Here is a 20,038-nt window from a genome sequence, read left to right as displayed (position 1 = left end):
CGTTGATAGTCTTTTGTTGTATCTTGTCACTGACACACTGCAAGGGGACAGCCACAGGCACTCTTGAGATACAGCCCACCCATGACCTCTGGAGACAGAAATGTTATCGTCACAGGGATGCCCGGTCTTGGAGATGTGGGGAGGTGCTCACGCCCACACAGAGCCAGCGCTCACCCAAGTCAAGCTGCAGTGCTGTTCAGCCAATCCAGACCCCAAAGGCGGCACACGACTGCTTCAGAGAGCAGTGAAGCTCACGCACAGGAAAGTGATGGTGAGGCAGCCACTCAAACGCAGGGGCTGCAGAGCCCAGAAGCACCTCCTGACATCCCCCAGCTGACTGCGTGTGCGCTGGGCTTTCACCCAGTGCTCATTGTGCCCAGCCCTGTGACATGCAGCTGAATCAGAGAACACCTTTCCAGAAAGGGCCTGTCTCCACTGAAAGAGGACAATGACAGAGATTATTGCCAGCCCAGCTCCAGGCTGCAGCTGTTAAAGACCTGTCAGTGCCTTTCTGGGGAGATGCAAGGGAAGATTGCCCACCAGACAGCATTTCTGAAAACATATGTTGAACCGTGTCAGGAGTACCATAGCTCAGTCTTTAACCATAACCCTGGATTTGAAATACAAACCTCTCCTCACTCCTCTCTCCCTGCACTATGATTAAGCTTTCAAGCAGTGCTGCAGCAATGCAGGATGCTAAGCCAAATTTTGGCAGCACGCAGCATTCTCAGCACCAACTGTAGAGAATTACAGGTATGGAAATGTATCAAATTAAAATAACTATGAGTAATGCTTATTCAGAAGAAAAATAAACACACCATACTGTGGGGGGAAATGTTTAAATATCTGAATTGAATCTTCAGCAAAATTATTTGCTTTGACATGGGTATGTGTTTTAGGCTAGCTAAATAATTCAAGTACTTTCCTTACATTACTTCTCCTTGAAATGAGAGTTTCATGTTTATTATTCATTACTCGGGTGGGGAGCTCTGCTTGCTATAAAAGTAAGTGGAACAAGCAGCTGCAGTAAGGTGAGATCTGGGACCCAAACGCGGCTCATGAGCTTTGTAATAAAAGCATTTCCCACCCAAGGAACAGGATACAACCAACAACCACTCACATGGCAGGAGTAAAACACAGTGTCTTCCTCAAACAAGAGTAAACGATTAAAATAAAGCAACCCATGCTGAGATTCATTTTGTCTATCACCACAGGTACCAGCAAGCTTCTTCTGGCCCCGCTCAGCACAGCCCAGCCCAGGGAAGGCATTTTCCCTAACATTCCAAATGCACACTGTGATGGGAACTGCTGTAATTAAAAGCAGCAAAATTTAACACACGTCCCCTCCCTGTGAGCAGTTCCATTAAGTCAATAGCATTACTATCCCCAGGAAGAGTTATGTGATCTGCTCTCTGCCCACCTGCATGAACTACTTCATCTCCCTGTTGCTGAGCTCCACACCTGATCCTGGCCTGTGCCTGACACGTCAAAGTGTTTGGCATCTGATGCATCTCCATGGCCGGAGTGGAGAGCAGGAAGGGCATGCTGCACTCCAGCCCCAGCCCCATTGGAATCACAAATGGAACAGGTGATACCTTTGTCTCAGTGCAGCTGATTGAATAAACCTGTCTCAACACCTTATGGAGTGTCGAGTTTAAAACCATTCCTGGAGCTCAGATTTCACCAGCAGAATGCTCAGCATAGTTTTGAGCTGTTTTCTGTGCCTGTCCCACACTGCCAAAGCATTTTGTTCAGAGGTCAGAAATGTGGGCATGCTACCATAAAAGTCAGGAAATCATTTACAGAATGCATAAAAATTGCTTTGCAGGGCAGTGACTCAGAGCTGAGAGGACATGACATAATCTCTGCGCTCTATAAACAAATACGGATAACGTATAGCCTTTAATGCACAATAATCAAACGCAATTTTGTTTCAAATGAGAAAAGATCCAATCCAGTTTCATTTCTCTGCTGATGACAGTGGAATTCAGCAGAAGACAGCAAGTATTTCACAAAGAATGCACAGTCCCATCATTCATTACTGCATGACAACTACCTCCACCTACCACATTCCTCTTTCCAGGACTAGTGAGCTCTTTTGCACACTTCCAGACGGAGGTTCTTTGAAGGAGAGCTTTGTTACCCATCTTTTCTTTTTTTCTTTTTCCTAAACCTCAAGTCAGTGCTTACCAGCCAGGGCCTTGATGCGGGAGCGCTCAAACAGCCGAGCAGAACTGTTCTCATTGTCCCAGTCGTCGACATCCCAGCGGTTGTTGACATCGCTGTACTGCTGTTGGATTTCAATGTTGTCGTAATCTGTCGCTACCGTTGTCGTCATCCTGAGTCTTCTCCTTAGCCTCTCCTCACCATCAGATTCTTCCTAAAACCCTCTGTCAAAGAAAAACACAGAAATATAATCATTTAGATGGTACATATATACTGGAAGGAAGTCATAAAGGTCAAGCTCAGGAGTTTTGGTTTCAAAAATCAGTGACTATTACTTGAAGAGAAGCTCAAGAACAGTAAATACCAACCACTCCTTCAGAGAACAAATATTCTCAAAAAATTAAGTGCTTTACCAAAGCACAGAAGCTTTGCTGCATATACACATCCAGGATTGTGATGTTAAGCTACACAAAGTAAAACACGGATGGAATGGTGCAGCAAAACACTTCCACTACTGTCATTTTCAAAAGCAGACCATTGGCTTTAGAGATCTGTGAGTGTTGGCTGAAGCATATGCATCTGTGGATAACTCAGCTCAGAAAATCCTCAAGCACAAAGATGATGTCCACACCTTTACAAAATGGTGCAAATAATTGCTGGGAAAAAAATACAGATTCTCAAAAAGTCACATAAATATTTGACAAGCAAAAGCCTTTTAACATGGGTCTGAAGAAATATTTCTGTCTCCACATGCAAATACTGACTTTGTGACTGGTCCTGGCAATTTATTTATGAACTAATCCAGATAAAACTAACTAAATGATGCATTACTTTGAACTCTCCACAGGAACAACATGGCACCCACTATCACAACCCTCGGGGTGAGGTTCTCCTCTTTCAGGGTGCTGTTTGCATATTTATTTTCTGTTTTCTGATTACGATTTCCATGTATTTATCGGTACTAGATATAAGAGAGGCAGACACCTCTGCAGGAGGAGGAGGGAGGTTATACACAGCTGTGAGCCCAGTGGGAACAGCGCTGCGAATCCCCTTCACCCTTCAGTGCTCAGCGAGACCCTGAGGAGCACCTCAGACACAGAAACTCCCAGTTCACCTTTGCAAACCGCAATTATTACCAGAAACGCAGTTAAATACGGGGGGCAAGGGGGAGCCAGGGGCCCTCCCTTTTACCTGCGCGGGGACGCGCGCTCCCCTCACAACGCCCCGCCCGGGGCTCCTCTTGTCTTTCCTATCTTTTATCTCACTTTCTTATTTCAAAATAAAATTTAGAAAAAGAAAAAAAAAAAGGGGGGGGCGGGGTGGGGAAGGAATCAGCCACACAGCCGCCCTCCCCGGCGGCCCGGAGCGCAGGGCGGGGCCGGGGCCGCCCCTCAGGCCGAGCCCGCCCTCACGCCGGGGCCGGGGCTGCCCCTCACGGCCCTCCCCGCCCGCCGCGCTGGCGCCACCTGCCGGCCCGGCCGCTCCCGGCGCCCGCATGTCGCGACAGCGATCCGCCTCGCCCGCGACACACGGCGGGGCTGCCCTGGCTCACCAGCGGCGTTCGGTCCCCGTCCGGGCCCGGGATACCGGCTGGACCCCGTCCCCAGCCCGCGGCAGGTCCGTGCCGTGCTCCCGCGCGGACAAATGCCGGTGTCTGGCGCAGGAACGGGAGCGGAGCCGCGCTGGGGCGGCTGTTACATAAGGAGCTGCTAGCGAAGGCTGAGCGCGAGTGCTCAACCTTCACGAAAGGTGGGGAGGAATGGCTTTAGTCATGGGAAGCTGCCAACAGAGCGAGGGAACGCTCTGGAGGAGAACTGGCTCTGGGGAAGGTCGTGGGGACGATGCTCCCGCGGGAGCCGGGGATGGATCAGCCGCTCCGGCCGGATCCTGCCGCTAGGAACAAACAAAAGCACGGAGCAAAGACGGGGGAAGGATTAAATCCCACTCGCCGCGTTTCTGCACAGCACTCACCAGCTGATCCTCACTGAGCATCAGGCCTAGACAAAAACCTCCCATTGATCCCTGTACACAGGCTGCAATCAGGGTTAATTCCAATTAAATCCACGGAGCAGCCAGGATATAAACAACGAGTAGGAACAGGCTGGTCGACAGCATCATTTTCCGTCTTTTCTATGTTCACCAGCGCTCAAGGAAGGGAAGATGTGCCACTGAAAAAGCTGCAGCTCCAACCATAAAAATCAGTGAACCCAAAATCGGGATGCAGTGACATGTAATTTAATATAGATGGAACGAGCCATGGGATTTAATTTATTTCTGTGTCACTGCTGTTTAAAAACACACACAACCTGATCCAGAATAAATTCAACTCCAACTTGTGCTTTATCACTTCTGAGCATCACACAAGCAAAATCTATTCCAGATAAAGCTAAATTGAGCATGAAATGGGCTGTTATCCCACACCTATAGGGCCAGAAAACCTGCATCCTTGTTCTGATTCTAATAAAAGCAGCACCTCGCTCCCTGACATCAGGCTCCCTTTTCTGGGATGCAGCTCCCCGCCACAGGGACAGGGGAGCAGGAAAACGCTGCAGGGATAAAAATAAGCACCTTGCAGCAAAGCAAGGTGAGGAGAACACAACGGAATCCTGATTCCAGAGACAGAGCCAGCTACAGAGAGTGCAGCCACCGCCCTCAGCCTCTGCTGGAAAACAGCTTTTCCCGAGTCCTGCTGCAGCTCTGATCCAGCACAACCCACTGGTGCCTCTGGGATCAGGGAGGGAAGATAAACACGAGTCCTGGCAGAAACCTGCAGGCTCCTGACTGCAGGGACAGAGATCCTGCAGCTGGGACAAGCTACAGCAGCACATCTTGTGTCTATGTTAAGGGTGTCCCGATCTGACACGAACAACACCAGGGAGCAACGGGAAAACGGTTTGGAATTTTCGTGGAGCCCTTAATGCAGCCGAGTTCACTGTTAATGACCTTGAGTGTAATCCACCTGTGAAATCAGCCCTGCCATTGAAGGACCATGCTGAAAACCCTCTGTGTGTGTGTGCAGCACACACAGACATGTAACACACATATATTTACAGATTTGGTTTAAGCCTCTGCGTGAAGCACCCACCAACATCCACAGAGATCACCACGGAGCACAGGGACAGAGGGAAGCCCATTTTCCAGCAGGAACAACCTTTGTCACGTAAACATCTTGGCCTGGCTTTAAGCTGAGATACCCCTCTAATAAAGGAATGGCGTTTTCTGCAGAGAGCCAGAATTTCAGCAGCCAACATCCCGAGCAGCATCCTGCAAGCCAGCCCGCTCTCAGGACTGGGTAAACACACTGGGAACAAGGCATTTCGGAAATGGCAGTCACAGCTCCTTCACTATGCACAATTCAGACTCACTCTAGGATGACATACAGCAATCAAAGCCAGAGAAAGCAGGCACTGGGGTTTCTCAGTTAATCCACACCCTCTTAAACTCATCTGCCAGTGCTGCTGCACCTGGCTTGGAGATGTTAGCAGGCAATTCCAGGGATAAGCAGGCACAGGGGTGAACTAATAAACAGCATGGAACTGCTCCAGGCCCTGAATCCGCAGGCCCACCACCACGATGGGTCGAGAAAAATCTGTAAATTCCCAAACCTCTTCCTCATTGATAAAATATTACTCTGTTGCCTTCTGCCATGGGTACCATGCTAGACGACCTCATGAGACAAAAGAGATCAAACCATTTCATTTCAAAGCATTCCTTAAAACCTATTGCATAATCTGAGGGCGGGAGGCAGGGGGGGCGGTTGGCATTGTCTTCAAAAAGAAGAAATGGCTTGAAGAAAAAAAATCAGCTACCAGGAAGAGCATTTTCTCAGACAGTTTTCAAAGGCCACATCCAGGGGTCAGACCTTTTGTGTTTACTTTCATAAATAGACCAGATTCTGCTCTGTTTGTTTCTCAGATAATAGAAAACAAACAGTTTTATTCAGCCCATCTGAAGAATGAATTAATTTTAAAAAAATTCATTGGCTACTCTTAAATGCAATCATGTAATTCACTAAACAGCTATGACTATGATCCCTGAAATTCTGCCATAACCACACATCTGGAATTACTTCCTAATAGTTACATTTATCTTTAAAGCAAACATTGTTTTTTCAAGAGTTACTATTCTTCCAGGAAATATGCTAAGCTGTAGTTAGATTCATGTTACTCTAACTAAGGATTGTCAAGAGGTTTTTATGGTGCTGTGATTGAAAAAGTATAGTTTGAACAGCAATCCCCAAATGGTCTCATGGCTTATGTAAATACTGTTCCTTGGCTAACACACAGCCCAACCTATTGCAGCTTTCCTGGCATTAAAGACAAATGGTAAATTCATCTCTAACTCCCACTGATTGTGTGACAGGATTGAAAAGGGGACACAGACACTTCCATCTCCAGGTCACCAGAGCACATGGGTCTGGTGACAAGCACGGACACAGCCACTGTGACAAAGAGAATGGTGTCCTGATCCCACAGATCAGATATGTACCTCCAAGAAACCAAAATTACACATTGCCTCTTTTCTGGTAGCCCTCTGAAACCAAGGCTGGACAAGCACAGACAGCAATTCCATTATCCTCTTTGCAGGGTACTTTCCCTCCCAGTCGGTCCTTTCCCTTTACTGATGCCTCAGATCATCTCACCAGTCCAGCTCTTCACTTTAGTGCAATGATTATTACTAAAAAGAGGGAAAATTAGATAATATGTAACCAAACTTTGCATTTATTCTGAGCAACATTCAGTTCCCTCCAAAGAGCAGAACAACCAACATTTAATAATTGTTAAAATGTCATTTTAAGCCAATATTTAAACTGGAGAAGGGAAGTTCTTCTGAACTCTCGGGGTCCACCCACATCTTGTCACCCCAACAATTGAGGGTGAGATTCTCACCCTAAGCTTCCACACAGGGAAAGTGGCTTGGTCAGAGTCAATAGGGGCACCCTGGGAGAGGCTCAGGGCTGGATGCCAAATGAGCATACACATCAAACACCCCCACAGGTCAAACTCTGCAAGTATTTACAAAACACTGCCTAGAAACTCAAGAGTTGTACAGAACCCTCGGGTTGAGAAACTCAAGTCCTGAGCATGAAGCTTAGAAAGACTGGAAGACGCATGTCCCAGTTGCAGCCATTTCTCAGCCTGAAGCCCAAGGAGGTGTTTCCAGGCTCTCTCCCTGCTCAGCCCGTGTTGTTGAACTGCAGCACATTGCCAGGGACAGAAGTTCCTCTGTCCTGACAGGGCAGAGGGGGCAGCACACTCACTTATGTTCTGGCTTTTTGTTTCAGCTGCTGAACCAATCCCAAAATAATAAAGGCAGTAACTCAGCAAGGCTGTAACTCCCTTGACCTCCAATATCCCCTCTCCCAGTCCCATCTTTCCTTCCACAAACAGAACCATACTGTTTCTGCATTTTCCAGCCCAGGAGTGCTCTGTGTCTTTGTCTTTGCTTCCCTTCACCACTTTGTGGTGCTGACTCCTCTGGCTGTTCATGCTCCAGGACGTGGAGCCCAACAGCCCAAAGCACCCTGAAAGGTCATAGCAAAGGGGGGACAGCCTGTGCTACAAAATGCCACAATCAGCCTGTGGGGCACTTCAGGAATGCACAAACAAGGCAAGACTGAAGCCTCTTTATTCCCAATACAGGCTGGAAAACATGTGAAGGTCACTAAAATCAGGCAGCCCGTCCTTCACGAGGGAGGTCTGCTTCCCACATCTCAGATAACCCATCACTCCAAAGACCAGGCAGTTAAGAGTGGATTCCAGGCTCTTGTTTTCCTTCTGAGGTCCCCAGGATATCATGCTCTAGCTGGGAGATGGGTACATAATCAAATAAGCACTGAAACAGCTTCAGAAAGTGTTTGTGCTGCTGCCTGAAAACAGACACAGCCGCACTGAAGTGGAGCCCCCAGTGCTGTCAGCAGGGGTGACCAGGGCACAGCCAGCACCACATGCCCCACACAGGACAAGGATTCCAACAACCAAGCACAGCCAAGGGCACGGAGAAACTCAAAATGGCTGAAAATAGGTTATTTAAAAACACAAATCTCTATTTCAAACCTTTCAGTTCCAGCACAGACCATTAAAACCTCTGGTCTGATACTCTCTACACTTGGAGCAACAAAGTTTCACCCAGTTTTTCATACATCACCCATCCAGAAGATCCGGACTCCAATATTTTATCCTGGAGACTTCAGAATAATTTAATTGACATATGTGGTCCAAATTTGCCCTCTGTAATGGGAGGTAGCTCCATCCAGCTGAGGATACAACCCAAGGTGTGGCAACATCATTTGGAGAGCCTTCTTAAAACACCAAGAGGGTATAAAGAGGCTTCAAATGGATTTCATCCAAGGTCAGACACAAAACAGGAGTTGTGGGGTGAGATTCTCTAGGCCTCTTTATTTCCCTGTGGAACATTCTAGAACAGATATTACCTCTGAACTGTCTTCTAAAGAAGGCCATGCCCCACAACCAACTATATACAAACCATGAACAGACTAAACCAGAAAAAATCTGGACATTTTAGGTAGAAAGTGGCTGGTTTTGGGAAGAAGTTAATAAAGAAGAGTAGAACAGGAGTAGAACTGATCACACACAACACTTCAGGGTGGAGAAGGCACAAAATTCTTTCTGGGGCTGCCCTTCCTTTTCCCCTCATCACTTGAAGAATATAAAACACATTTTGCCAAGCTGCTGAGGGGAGGGCTCTGTCTCAGCCACGAGCAGCTCCTAGGGAGTAGCATTCCTGCATCCCTACTGAAAGGGAAAGTCTACTGGGATCCAGAAGGGCCCGGAGTGACACACAGAGCAGGAACATCCACGAGGGCTGTGAGAATAAAGCTCCACATACTGGGCCCAGCTCAAAGAATGCTCAAAGATCTAAACCCCTTATTTAGTTTTTAAGCAAAACACAGAGTACTCGACCTCTTTCATCATATGTTTGTGGTTTTCCCTAAACAAGCACTGATGGGCAAGGTAGTATTAAAGCAGCAGGAGCTTGGTTCAACTCCAATAAGGACATCATGAGATCGTCCATGGCTGCTCCAGTAAGATCCATCAATTAAATACAGCTTCACTTCATCTCACAAACCACCTCTATATCCAACACAGCCAAAAGAAATGTAACTCAGGACCCAGAAAATCTTATGAACCATCAGCCTGGGCATTTTCTAAACCTGCCATCCTGTTTTTCTGCTTCTAAGTAAGTCAGTAAAGAAATTCCCATAGATTTAAATTCATGCAGCTCTTGGTCATTCGCCTTTAGAAACACTTTCATCATCCTCTTAGTCTTTCCTGTGTCAGTGAAAGACAGACCCTGAAATTATTAGGATATCTGGGAATGTCCCAGATGGCTTAGCTGGAAAAATCCTGGGGGACCAGCTCAGCACAGCAGTTTCTCTCTCCACCTCCATTCCTGCATTATTTATAACTTCTACATTCCAATTATTTGGTTTCCCACCCCTTTTCAGAAAGAGCTGCATTTTTGAGTGGGGTAACCCATCCAGAAGGTGCCTTTTCCAAAGCCTAGGCCAAGGGCGGATGGAAGAAAATTCAAGAGTTCATGAGTTTTAATTGAACCTGCTCCTCAGACTTTGCAGACTTGTTCTGGTGCAAACGCAGCTGGTCACTTTGAAAAGTAAGGAATGAGCAGCAAACCAGGGATTATGTTCTGCTCAGGACTGGAATAGCATCCTGAATGTTGTGAGGGCTTTACAAGACAGCCAATATGTGCTGGTGCACCTGTGTGCTCTGATCTGTGGGGTCAGCAGCTGGCATGCCACTCCTTTTTCTGGGGAACATGACTGCCAGCAGGCCAAGAGCCCTTCAGCTCTTACAGCCCATGCACTTAATTTACTATGAATTCTTAGACAGGAAATTTTGACTATAGAATTACCTGAACTTTTTGATAAATAAAAGAAAGTAATAGGAAAAAAAAACCATTCTGCTGGTGGTAAATTAAATATAAAGTGATTAAAAATCTGAGTAGGATTAACAATATATCGTCCGTATACAGCACAAAGGGTGCTCTGGGTTGAACCCAAATGAAATCCACAAGAGGAAATGAACTGGAGGGGGAATCAAAAAGGCTCCAGGTCAGCTGAGTCCCTTCTAGAAGTACAGGAAGGACTTTTCTGACGTAGGCTCTCACTGAAGATAACCTTTACTCTGATCCACCCCTCAGCTTTAGCACAACTCAGACATTTCACACGGAGGAGACCAGGACCTAGTTTCACCAAACCACCTTGTAAAGTTGTCAGAATCTCTGTATTTCACCCTTCACCATCCTAATCACGGAGCAAGGCAAAGATCTGCTTTCCAAGAAGTACTTGTGGATGGACTGGTGGAGGACACCAGGGACAACTTGTCTGGCAGGAAGGAAAACTAATATATTTCACTACTTATCAACACATTTCCAAAGAAAGTACCCAAAAAAATCCTTCCACAGCCACTGAGCATTTAAAGGACAATATTTAGTATCACCCTGTTCTAGAAGCTATCTGTGGGCTGACCTTCACCAAAAGAATGTGAAAATACAGGGCAATTGTCTACAGTGGTATTTACCTTTTTCTTTAGCGGAACAAAACAAAAAAGTCTTTTTTAGTATTTTTCATGCACTCTCGCAGAGCAGAGTTCCAATAAAGACCAGGTCCCCTCGGAAAGGAGTTCCCCATTTTCTGGTCTTCACTCTCTCATGGCCCAGCTTATGAGAAACAGGGCTCTGAGCTCTGGGAACCTGCTGTGTGTCAGGGAAGGACTGAAAGCGGAGACGCTCCTGCTGCCTCCGGCCTGCCAGAGAGTTGGCTCTGCTTTGGATGAGGGCACTGCTTCACATCTTGACCCTGGCCATGACCCTCACTTGGCAGGAAGTCCCAGGCAACCTGAATGCCCTCAGTGACATCACTGTTTACTTGGGCAGCAAACTGGCAGTGCCAGGTGGCACCCGGCTGAGGGGCATCATGGAGACAGCACCTTACTTTGCAACCCACAAGGAAACTTTCCTCAGGAAAAAAATGGACAACTCAGACATCACTGAGTTGTTCAAGAAATACTGTGATTGCCTCTGTGTGACCACACAATTTATCAATATCAATTTACATCTGTTGTATTAATTCAAATGAAGAGCTACAGCCAAGTTTGGGGCGAGTGGAAAAGGGACCGGAGGCTCCGTGCCGTGGCTCTGGGACTGGAGTTGCTGCCCCACTTCCCTCTCCTAGCGAGGCAGTCTCACACAGAAATGATGGCCCTGGATTACTTTTAGAAGGAGGGCACCCCTGAGCCTGCCCTTGGTACAGAGCTGACTGCAGGCCCTGACACACTTCCATCCGGAGCACATTCCTGCTCCTGCAGTCCGTCTCCTGAGATGCGATAGCTCTGACCTCCTTACAGGAGGAGGGCTGCCAAGTACACAGGCCTGGCTTACCGGCCAGCCAACTGCTGTCTCCCCTGCCCTTCCATTTTCCCTCTCCGCTTCCACACCCACCCTTCCGAAAGGTCCCAGCCCAACCAACGGCGTTCACGCTGCGGATGAGTGGGAGTGAGCCAGAGCCGCTGCCCATCTTCCCTTCCCGGCATCCCTGCGAGCTCCCGTTTCCTTCCCACAGGGAGGAGGCTGCGACGCCCACCTGGGTCATGCCGCAGTGCCGAGCCTGAGCCGAGGCGCAGCCAGAACAAGACGCAGCCGTGGGAGGCTGAGCACACTCACGGCTCGGCAATCCTGGAGCGTCCCTGAGGGCGAGGGCACTAAAGCAGGGAGTAATGTCAAGCTAGCCTGATCTACGCCTAGGCAAACCTCCTCCGTGTTGGAGGGTTTCATGTAAGGGCAGGGAAAGGTTCCGTCACTCCCAGCCAAGGAGGAGAAATTGAGGACAGGCTGTGCACAGGCACCTCCTCCCAGCTCGGAGCTGCTGGTCGGGGGAGGCTGCCTGGTGACAACTTCCAGGGAGGAAGAAAGAGACTGAGCTGCTTTGGCTCTGCCCCCAAACTGCAGAGCAGCGGTGGGAAACCGCACCCAGGGAGACGCCCAGGGAGAAAAGGATGTTTTGTTGTGGAGGCTTTTGTTCTGGACTCTGTTTATTAGCGATACTTCACAGCCAGGCAGGCAGAGCAGGGAAGCAATTTAAAGGGCCAGCCTAGAGTAAATAACCTGCTACACCATGGGCAGGTTTGGAATCAGCAAACAAACAAACAACAAAAAACCAAATTCTGGGGGCAGGAATGGGGAAGGATTTGCTGACACCCTCCATAAGGCAACAGAGCTGAAGCAACAGCTGGTTTCAGCAGCTCCAGCACCAAAGCAGGAAGGAGCAGCGCCAAGTCCAGACACGCAGAGACTCTCATTAAGAGGAGACACAAGGCAGCACTAATTACCCCACAGCAATGCCGAAATGATCCACCTGCTCCCACACAGGTACCAGAGATTCTCGAGACCTCCCTGGCTGAGCGAGCTGTGCTATAGCCAGAGCTGCTCAATCCGCTCCTGAGATCTGGACAAAGAGCTGGCCTAATAAAGAGGAATTTAAAAAAGAACTCGGGTTTGGACAGCGTGGTGGTCCCAGAGGAGGCACATCAAAGCCTGCTGCAGAACAAGCACCTCCTTCAGATGCTGGAGCCCAGGCCACAGCCAGGATCATGCAAAGCTTGGCTCTTGCACTGGAATAGGTTATAGGGACTATATGGATTCCAACTGTTCTCTCTTGAATGAAAATAAACCCAGAATAACCAACGGAATGGGACAACTTCTGCTTCGGGGAGATGAAGACGGTACTTGACTGTGGGTGAGGAAATGCTGGCATTTCTCTGGATTAGAGCTGGTTGGAAAGAGAACTGAGAAATGGGGCAGTTTGATACTCAACACCCCCTTGAAAACAGAGGTGTTAAGAATTGTCCTGCAGATCAGCACAGCCTGCAGCAGCAGCAATGCACACGCACATCTTCGGCTAGGCTAAGCCAGAAACATGGCTGAAAGCAGTCTGGAAAAGGATCCCTCCCCAGGAAGAGGGAAATGTCACATGCCACACAAGTAAATCACCAAGTCAGATAGTGTTAAGGCACGATTCCACCAGGCCGACAAGATTCCTGGTTCAAGTAACCAAGCACAGCTTGAGCCACTGCTTCCCAAAGAGCAGGAAATGTGTCTCATCCTCCCCTGGGACACAAAACACACATCATCCACTTCTTGGCAGGAGAATCAAGAGCACCACATCCAAACTGGTCTCCTGTAAACTAAACGTTTAACGGGTTACTGGGCACTGACCAGAGGAATACAACAGGTAAAACTGAGCAGGCTGCCTGCATTTGCCCACATGGAAGTTTTAAATGGACACCAGCTGTTAATTCCTTTCTACATTCTTCACATTTTTTTTGGCCAACTCCCGACAAGACTAACAGAAACCTTTCCCCTCCAACTTTCATCTGATGCATAGATAAAATAGTCAGGCAAGAAAAAGAAATCTATCTCGTTATTGCCTTCATTTAAATGCATGCCTGTAGGTCCTCAGTGCATCCCTGCCCTTTGAGATGGGTTAAAGAGCCTTAATGCCATCTAAATTAAGTCAATTTGTTATTCAGAACATTTGTGAGCAAACATTTTGCATCCTGGGAGGAGAAAGCACATGGGCCAGAATGAAAAACCTTGGGAAATAAGATGATAGATGGGAAGAAAAAAACAACAACAAAAAAAAGCTATGTCTTAAATAACTCGGGTCAGTATTTTGGTTCTTTGATGTTTCCACTATGGTTGAGTATTTTTTTTTCCTTAATAAATATTTCAGTGCACATCCTTGTGTGCTGATTCATGCGAGATAAGAGATATTTATCATTTTATATATGACAGAGTGATGACTCTTTCCAGGTTTTCCATGTCAGTTTGCTAATCCTTGGAGTGTTGTCTTGTCCACCATCCCCAAGATGTTACTCCCAGCAAGTCCAGCCAGGACACAAACCCTGGCCAGCCCTGATCCCTCTAGCTTAGACCTTGGCTACACAGCAAGCCAAAGGCCTTTACCAGGAGCCAGGGCCAGGAGAAGGGCTCCTCAATTCCCTGGGGCCATGAGAGGAGCTCAGATGTTATTCACAGTTCTGGATTCTCTAAGTAAAACAGGCAAATAAACACACCAATGACACTGGCTCCTCCGGAGCACCCAACTGTTGTTCTTGGCACTTGGATCCAAACAGCCTCTGTCACACGTAAACACGGCCTGGCTTGCACAGGACCCCGGGAAGGGGAAGGGGTCCAAAGGGTCCAAAAGCTTTATGGTCCTTTGCATTGACTTCCCGGGGAAATTGTACCAAGCGTTGTCACAACAAGGGCTCCAACCCTCCTCCCGGAACAGGAGGAACCAGAAGGAAACGCGCTGGAGCTGTGTGATCGCCCCATGCGCACAGCCCCAACCTGCCCACAGACCCCACCGTCGCAGCACCGAGGAAGAACCTGCCCAAGGCAGTGCTGTGTTAAAGATCTGATTCTTGTTTCATTCTGAGCTGAGGTTCTCGTCTGGGAAATGGATCCTCAGCTGGCACAGCCCCAGCCCAACAGCTGCATTGCTTTTCTACCTCCACAAACACTCGGAAAGTTCGCCAAAGCTCTGTTTGTGCTGGCAGACAGCCAGCGCTTTATTATTATGTACTATTAGTTCATAGTGAGAAATGTGCACTGCAGGAAAAAAAAAAGCCCCGAGAAGCTCAGTAATTGGGCACAGATGTTAAAGATTTATGGAGCTGTCCCCACTGGACAGGATCTTACAGATTGTTTCTATCACCTGTTTGCTTTTGGAGTTTTTAATAAGATAACTATGTGTGCTATCCTGGAAGAATATTCCAGAATTCCTCCTTCAAAAACCAATAACTTTTGATCTCCACTTGTCTCCTCTCAGTAACAATCTCTCCTCAGAGTTCCATAAATGCCACTTGATATTCATTTCATATTTAAATATGATCTTGGCTGTTGTTTTCATTACCCAGCAACTTTCAAATGCAATCAGACAATTTCATTCTTACTTCATGGCCCGGAAAATAAACCTCACACATCATGCCAAGTCCCCAGCAGTTAGAATCCATGATTAAGTCTCTCAGTATTCCAAATACCTTATAATCTTCACCTTTTTTCCTGTTTTCTGGCAAACAACATGTGCTCAGCATTTTTGGGGACTGCTGCTTGCCCAGTGCACAGACCTCACCCAGCTTAAGCTGTCTGCAAAAGTATCTCAGTTCCCATCCAGATTTCTGAATCTTGGTCCATTAAATTAATTCTGCAAAATATCTGAGATGTGCAAAGCTCTGCGGCTGACAGCAAACACCATGAAAGTGAAAACACAAGGAAGTCGCTGGCATTTTTCATAACTGACCTGTAATGGTTTTGCCATTTCAAATTACATCAGGAATGATTTCTTTCCGCCAGCACAAAATGGCAAAACAAGGTGCATTTCACTCAGAAATTGTTTTTCCAAGCATTTACAAAGGAAGATAAATCCCAAAAAAATGTTGTATCTCTGCAAAGCAGCATGTGGGACTACTGAGTTTCTGCTCTGACCCCCATCAAGGAGCACCCAGGCTCCCTGCCTCCTCGCCCAAGGCACACCTCCGTTTGGCTGGATAACCTGACTTTGCCCTTCACCTTTCCCACAAGTCACAGCTGCTGATAAATTCTTCCTGAAAAATGATTTCATCCTTCCCGACAACGTGGCTCACACAGCACAGATCCTATAAAGGTCAGGACCTCGTTACACATTTAGACACTCAGTTCCCACCCGAAAAACAGTTAATCTGGTAAATTTGGAGGGCTGGAAACAAATCTATGGAGATTATGTTTTTCCCACAGCTCTGAAATTGACTTTATCAGTCACAATTGTACTTTAAGCTCAGAAAAAGTTTTAAAATGTTTTACTATTCCTGTTTATCTGAGTTCATACAAGATGACTACTGCCTCTACACTGAATGTGGGTAAAGAGACATTGAAGAGAGCACACAGGTCAGGTGTGTCCACCTCTCCTTCCTGAAGGGAATTCAGATGGCAAAAAGCACCATGAGGAAAGGACAAGTAGAGAAGTAAAGTAGAGAAAAGCTGCATTTCATACCATGTCCTGTCATGGCCATCAAGCCAACATCTGCCACAAAAAGCAACTACCCGTTCTCTCTGGTTTCTGGAGTCACACTCCTGCATTCAGGGCTTTCTATGGAAAGCCTCCGCCTTTCCCTGAATTACAGAAGAGTAAGGCCTGGAATTATCTTGGGTTATGGAAATACATGAAGTCATTCCCATCCAGAAAGGAAAAGACATCCTTCACTTGCCATGATTGCTTGCCTTGGATCCTGAACAGATTGGGCCTTATGTCAGTGTTATCTTATTTTATGTACCTAAATGATTCTTTAATTTAATCAGCATGAAAACATCACCTAGGGAGAACAAGTACTGCAGAGGTGATACGGTTATGAAGGAATGCTTGCAAACAAGTGGTAGAACCTTCTTTAGCTTTTACTTTTTAAAAAGCTCAGATTCTCACAAATTTCAGATTTACACCTGCAGAGTTACAGTAAAAAAAAAAAAACAACAACCCAACAAAACCCAGAACAGCCCTGGAGCCATTTAGAAAGCGCTAATCCTGATCATTTTCCACCTAATGACTGTTTACTACACAGCCCTTTTAAATGCTTGGCAGCTGTCCAGATCTTCCTGCTTTTCCTTTCTCCCACACGTCCTTCCTGACAGCCATCTTGGGTGAGGACAAACCTCCGGAGGAGAAAGCTTTCTGCTGCCTGTTCAGCCTCTAAAAGCGCCTCTCCCGGGGGGAAATCCTGAGCCTTCTTTCACTTTCAAGGCAAAACCGACATCTCCAAGCTTTCAAAGCCTCACCAAATGAGAGCACGGAGCAGAGAAATTAAAACCAACCAGAAAACTTGGTCTTTTTCCAAGGATTTCAAAACCAACATTGGTTTTAAATGAAGTGGGACCAGTTCTGTAATTCTCTGACCCCTACCAGGAACAGATTTGAGCAGACCCACCCCACCACTTGTTTCAAATGCCATTCACTGTCACTTGGCATTCCAAGCTGGAACAATTATTTGTGGTCAGATGCTCTCCCTGCTCCCGACCAGCTGTGCTTTGATCTCCTCCTCGAAGCTCCCATGGATCTGGAGGAAGCCCAGCTCCCCTCCTTACCAAAAATGCAGCGTAACAGTTCCTTGGGGAAAGTGCAGCCCCACTGCAGCTCCCAGACCTCACACACGCCTGGGATGGGACCAGATGTCTCCTGGAGCCCTGACCACCATCCTTCTCCGTGGCTTCCACCCACACACCAGACTCCAGAAGCCCCGGTGAAAGTGAGGAATGAGATGTAAACGCACAATGGGACTTTTAGCTGAAAGGATCAGGTCGGTGCTGTGTCACTTTTTGATGGAAATTGGGAAAAGACAGGACCTCAACACACAGATCTGAGTGAGGATCCTGGCTGCTCCAGGAATCAAGCAAGAGCATAACCAATCCAATGAGCTACAATTAATATTTTAAATTAAATCAGTCCAGCCCATATTCAAATCAGGTCACCGGTAATTAAAGCATCCTTATTTGGAATGGCAAACCCAGAGAGCGCCTGGATCAGAGCATTTCTCAAAGAGAATATATTAATAGGAGTGTTTGGAAATGCGTGATGCACTCGTAAGAGGCTTTAATATAAACCTCAGGATTACACTATGCCAGCTTTTCAATTATTATACTCTCCATGAAAAGCCAGGCACTGGCAGCAAGAGGTTAAAGCAGACCTTGGGGCCTGGCTTTGCCCTTTCTCTTCCAGAGGATCTCACTGTTGGTTCCTACTCCTGCACCACGTGCAGCTGAACAGAAGCACTGAAGGTGGGATTTTAAATAAAACATCTCTATTAGTGATGCCATCAATGCCAACACAACACACAAGGAGACGCTTCATAACTTCACCAGGGACAGCAAAATCAACCCATGTAATTTCTAGAACGATCTGCTTTGGCTGGCTCCATCTTAACACTCACCACACCCCAACTCAGCCATTTTAATTCCTGAATGCCTGGAGTTTGCTTTCCCTTCGCATGGCACTGCACAGCAGGCTCAGCTGTCTGGAGACCAGGGATCCTTCCCTGTAAAGCACAGGCAAGTGAAGGATGGAGACAAAAAAAAAAAACCCTATTGAGGCTGAGGGGAGGTGGTGAGCAGCAGAGCGAGGTAATGTGACTGAATAAGTAAAAATGCAGAATTTTCAGATTGTTCTTGTTCCAAACAGGCATCTCAGGAAAAGCTCCGTGCTCTGGTTCACTCCAGAGGGTAATGATGAATGCAGACTGTGTCTGTGCTGCTTTAACAGCAGCCCAGAGAGAAATCTCCCATTCCCAAGCCATAGGAGTGGGCTGGCACCCACTGGAGCCTGGTGTGCAGGGCAGGAGCAGAGTTGAGCCTTTTCCATCAGAGCCTGGGAACCACGTGGATGCACAAGTCCTGCTCCCCCCAAGTATCCCTCCTGCAGGCTCACCTGCCCTGGAGCCTCTCTGGGATCTCTGGACCCTGCAAATGTTCCTATTCTCCAAAACCAGGCATCTCCTGTGCAGAAGAGGGAGTAAAACCCAAGCCACACATCCATGCCCACAGCCCCCAGCTCTGCTCCAAAAGGAACTTCCTTCTCTCCAACAGCTCCCAGCACAGCAAGCTCTGTGATCCATAAGGACACAGGGCACTGCAGCAGCTTTGGAAAAACATCAAAAGAAAAGGTTACCTGCAAATCCCAGAGTTTATTTTTGCCCCACTGCAGTGCTGCTCCTTGCACTCCCCCAGCACTTCCAGTTCACACAGACTGGCACAAAGGAGCAGAAAGGAAACCGAGTTGTTTTCAATATTCCTTTCTGACATTCCACCATCCTAATGCAAGTTCCAGGCAAACAGAGCCTTCCCAGAGTAGCGGAGAACAAACAGAAAACAAGCTCTGGGCAATAGATCAACCTACAGGATCCACTTCAATGCTTGTCCACCTGCAAATGCCTGAAGGACAATCCCTTCCCTCAGCTCTTCCACAGGAGTTGCTGGGAAGGTGCTGGAGCTGTAAAATGCCTCTGGTCAACCATGACAAAAAGATATTTGTGCTGACTACCACATACTTGTTTATCAAATATATGACAAAAACTAGCACCAAACATGTTTGCTACCTGAGCTAGAAACATGAAGAGAAAAGTATTCCCCTGGCCAGCAATTTCAATTTAATCTACCCAGAACAGCCCGTGGAAGGACGGACCCAAACAAGCCATATTTGACACAGATAGATTAGACAGATGGTACAGTGTGGTATAAAGGGGATTTGTGCTTGCTTGACTTTGGCATAGCTGAATTACTTATTAATTGCAGATACACAAGAGTTGGACCGGGTATTTTACAAAGATTTAATGCCTATTAAAACTTCATACCATTCAAAGTTACCACAGGTTCTGTACAACAACAGAGAGGTTGTTTGGCAGCTCAGTTCTGCTGCACACCCTGGTTATAAGCAGCAAAATTACCAGTCCTATGCTATTACAGGAGCTTTGAGCTTCCTGTGATTTTAGGGAAATTAGCTGAAAGATTAATAGAAACCCTGATTTAAAATAAAACCTCTGAATTCCTGAAGGCTGCTGAAAATCTCAAACGTCACAAGGAAGGCACCTTTCTCTGTATTCCTCTGCTCCCTTCCCCAGTGGCTGCTATTGTATTCTTCCAGGATCCTGGTGAAGCACAAGATGTGAAGAAGCTGTTGCGGCGAATACAGGGGGTGAAATTCAAAACCGGGCACCGTTCGAGCCCGAGCTAATGCCAGGAGCCCACACATATGGCAGGAACAGCAACACCGAGCACTGATTTTAACTAGGCCATTTTCCCTAGAGCTTCTTAT

The 20,038-nt window shown here is 47.2% G+C and overlaps 1 protein-coding gene across 5 annotated transcripts in view; it reads right to left on the bottom strand.

Moving 5' to 3' along the window:
• The window catches only part of SPTBN1 (spectrin beta, non-erythrocytic 1), a 116,203-nt gene that overhangs the window by 79,921 nt on the left and 16,244 nt on the right, over window positions 1–20,038 (bottom strand). For all 5 annotated transcript variants that reach the window (XM_038130449.1, XM_038130453.1, XM_038130450.1 and 2 more), the window contains exon 2: window positions 2,191–2,390. In XM_038130449.1, coding sequence (XP_037986377.1) covers window positions 2,191–2,338 — 148 coding nt within the window. In that variant the 5' untranslated portion in view covers window positions 2,339–2,390. The remainder of the gene's footprint in view (window positions 1–2,190; window positions 2,391–20,038) is intronic.

Source organism: Motacilla alba, chromosome 3 (genome assembly GCF_015832195.1).
Source record: "Motacilla alba alba isolate MOTALB_02 chromosome 3, Motacilla_alba_V1.0_pri, whole genome shotgun sequence".
Classification (NCBI taxonomy): domain Eukaryota; kingdom Metazoa; phylum Chordata; class Aves; order Passeriformes; family Motacillidae; genus Motacilla; species Motacilla alba.
Note: the sequence above shows the minus strand (reverse complement) of the source record. Positions and strands in the feature narration are given on the sequence as shown.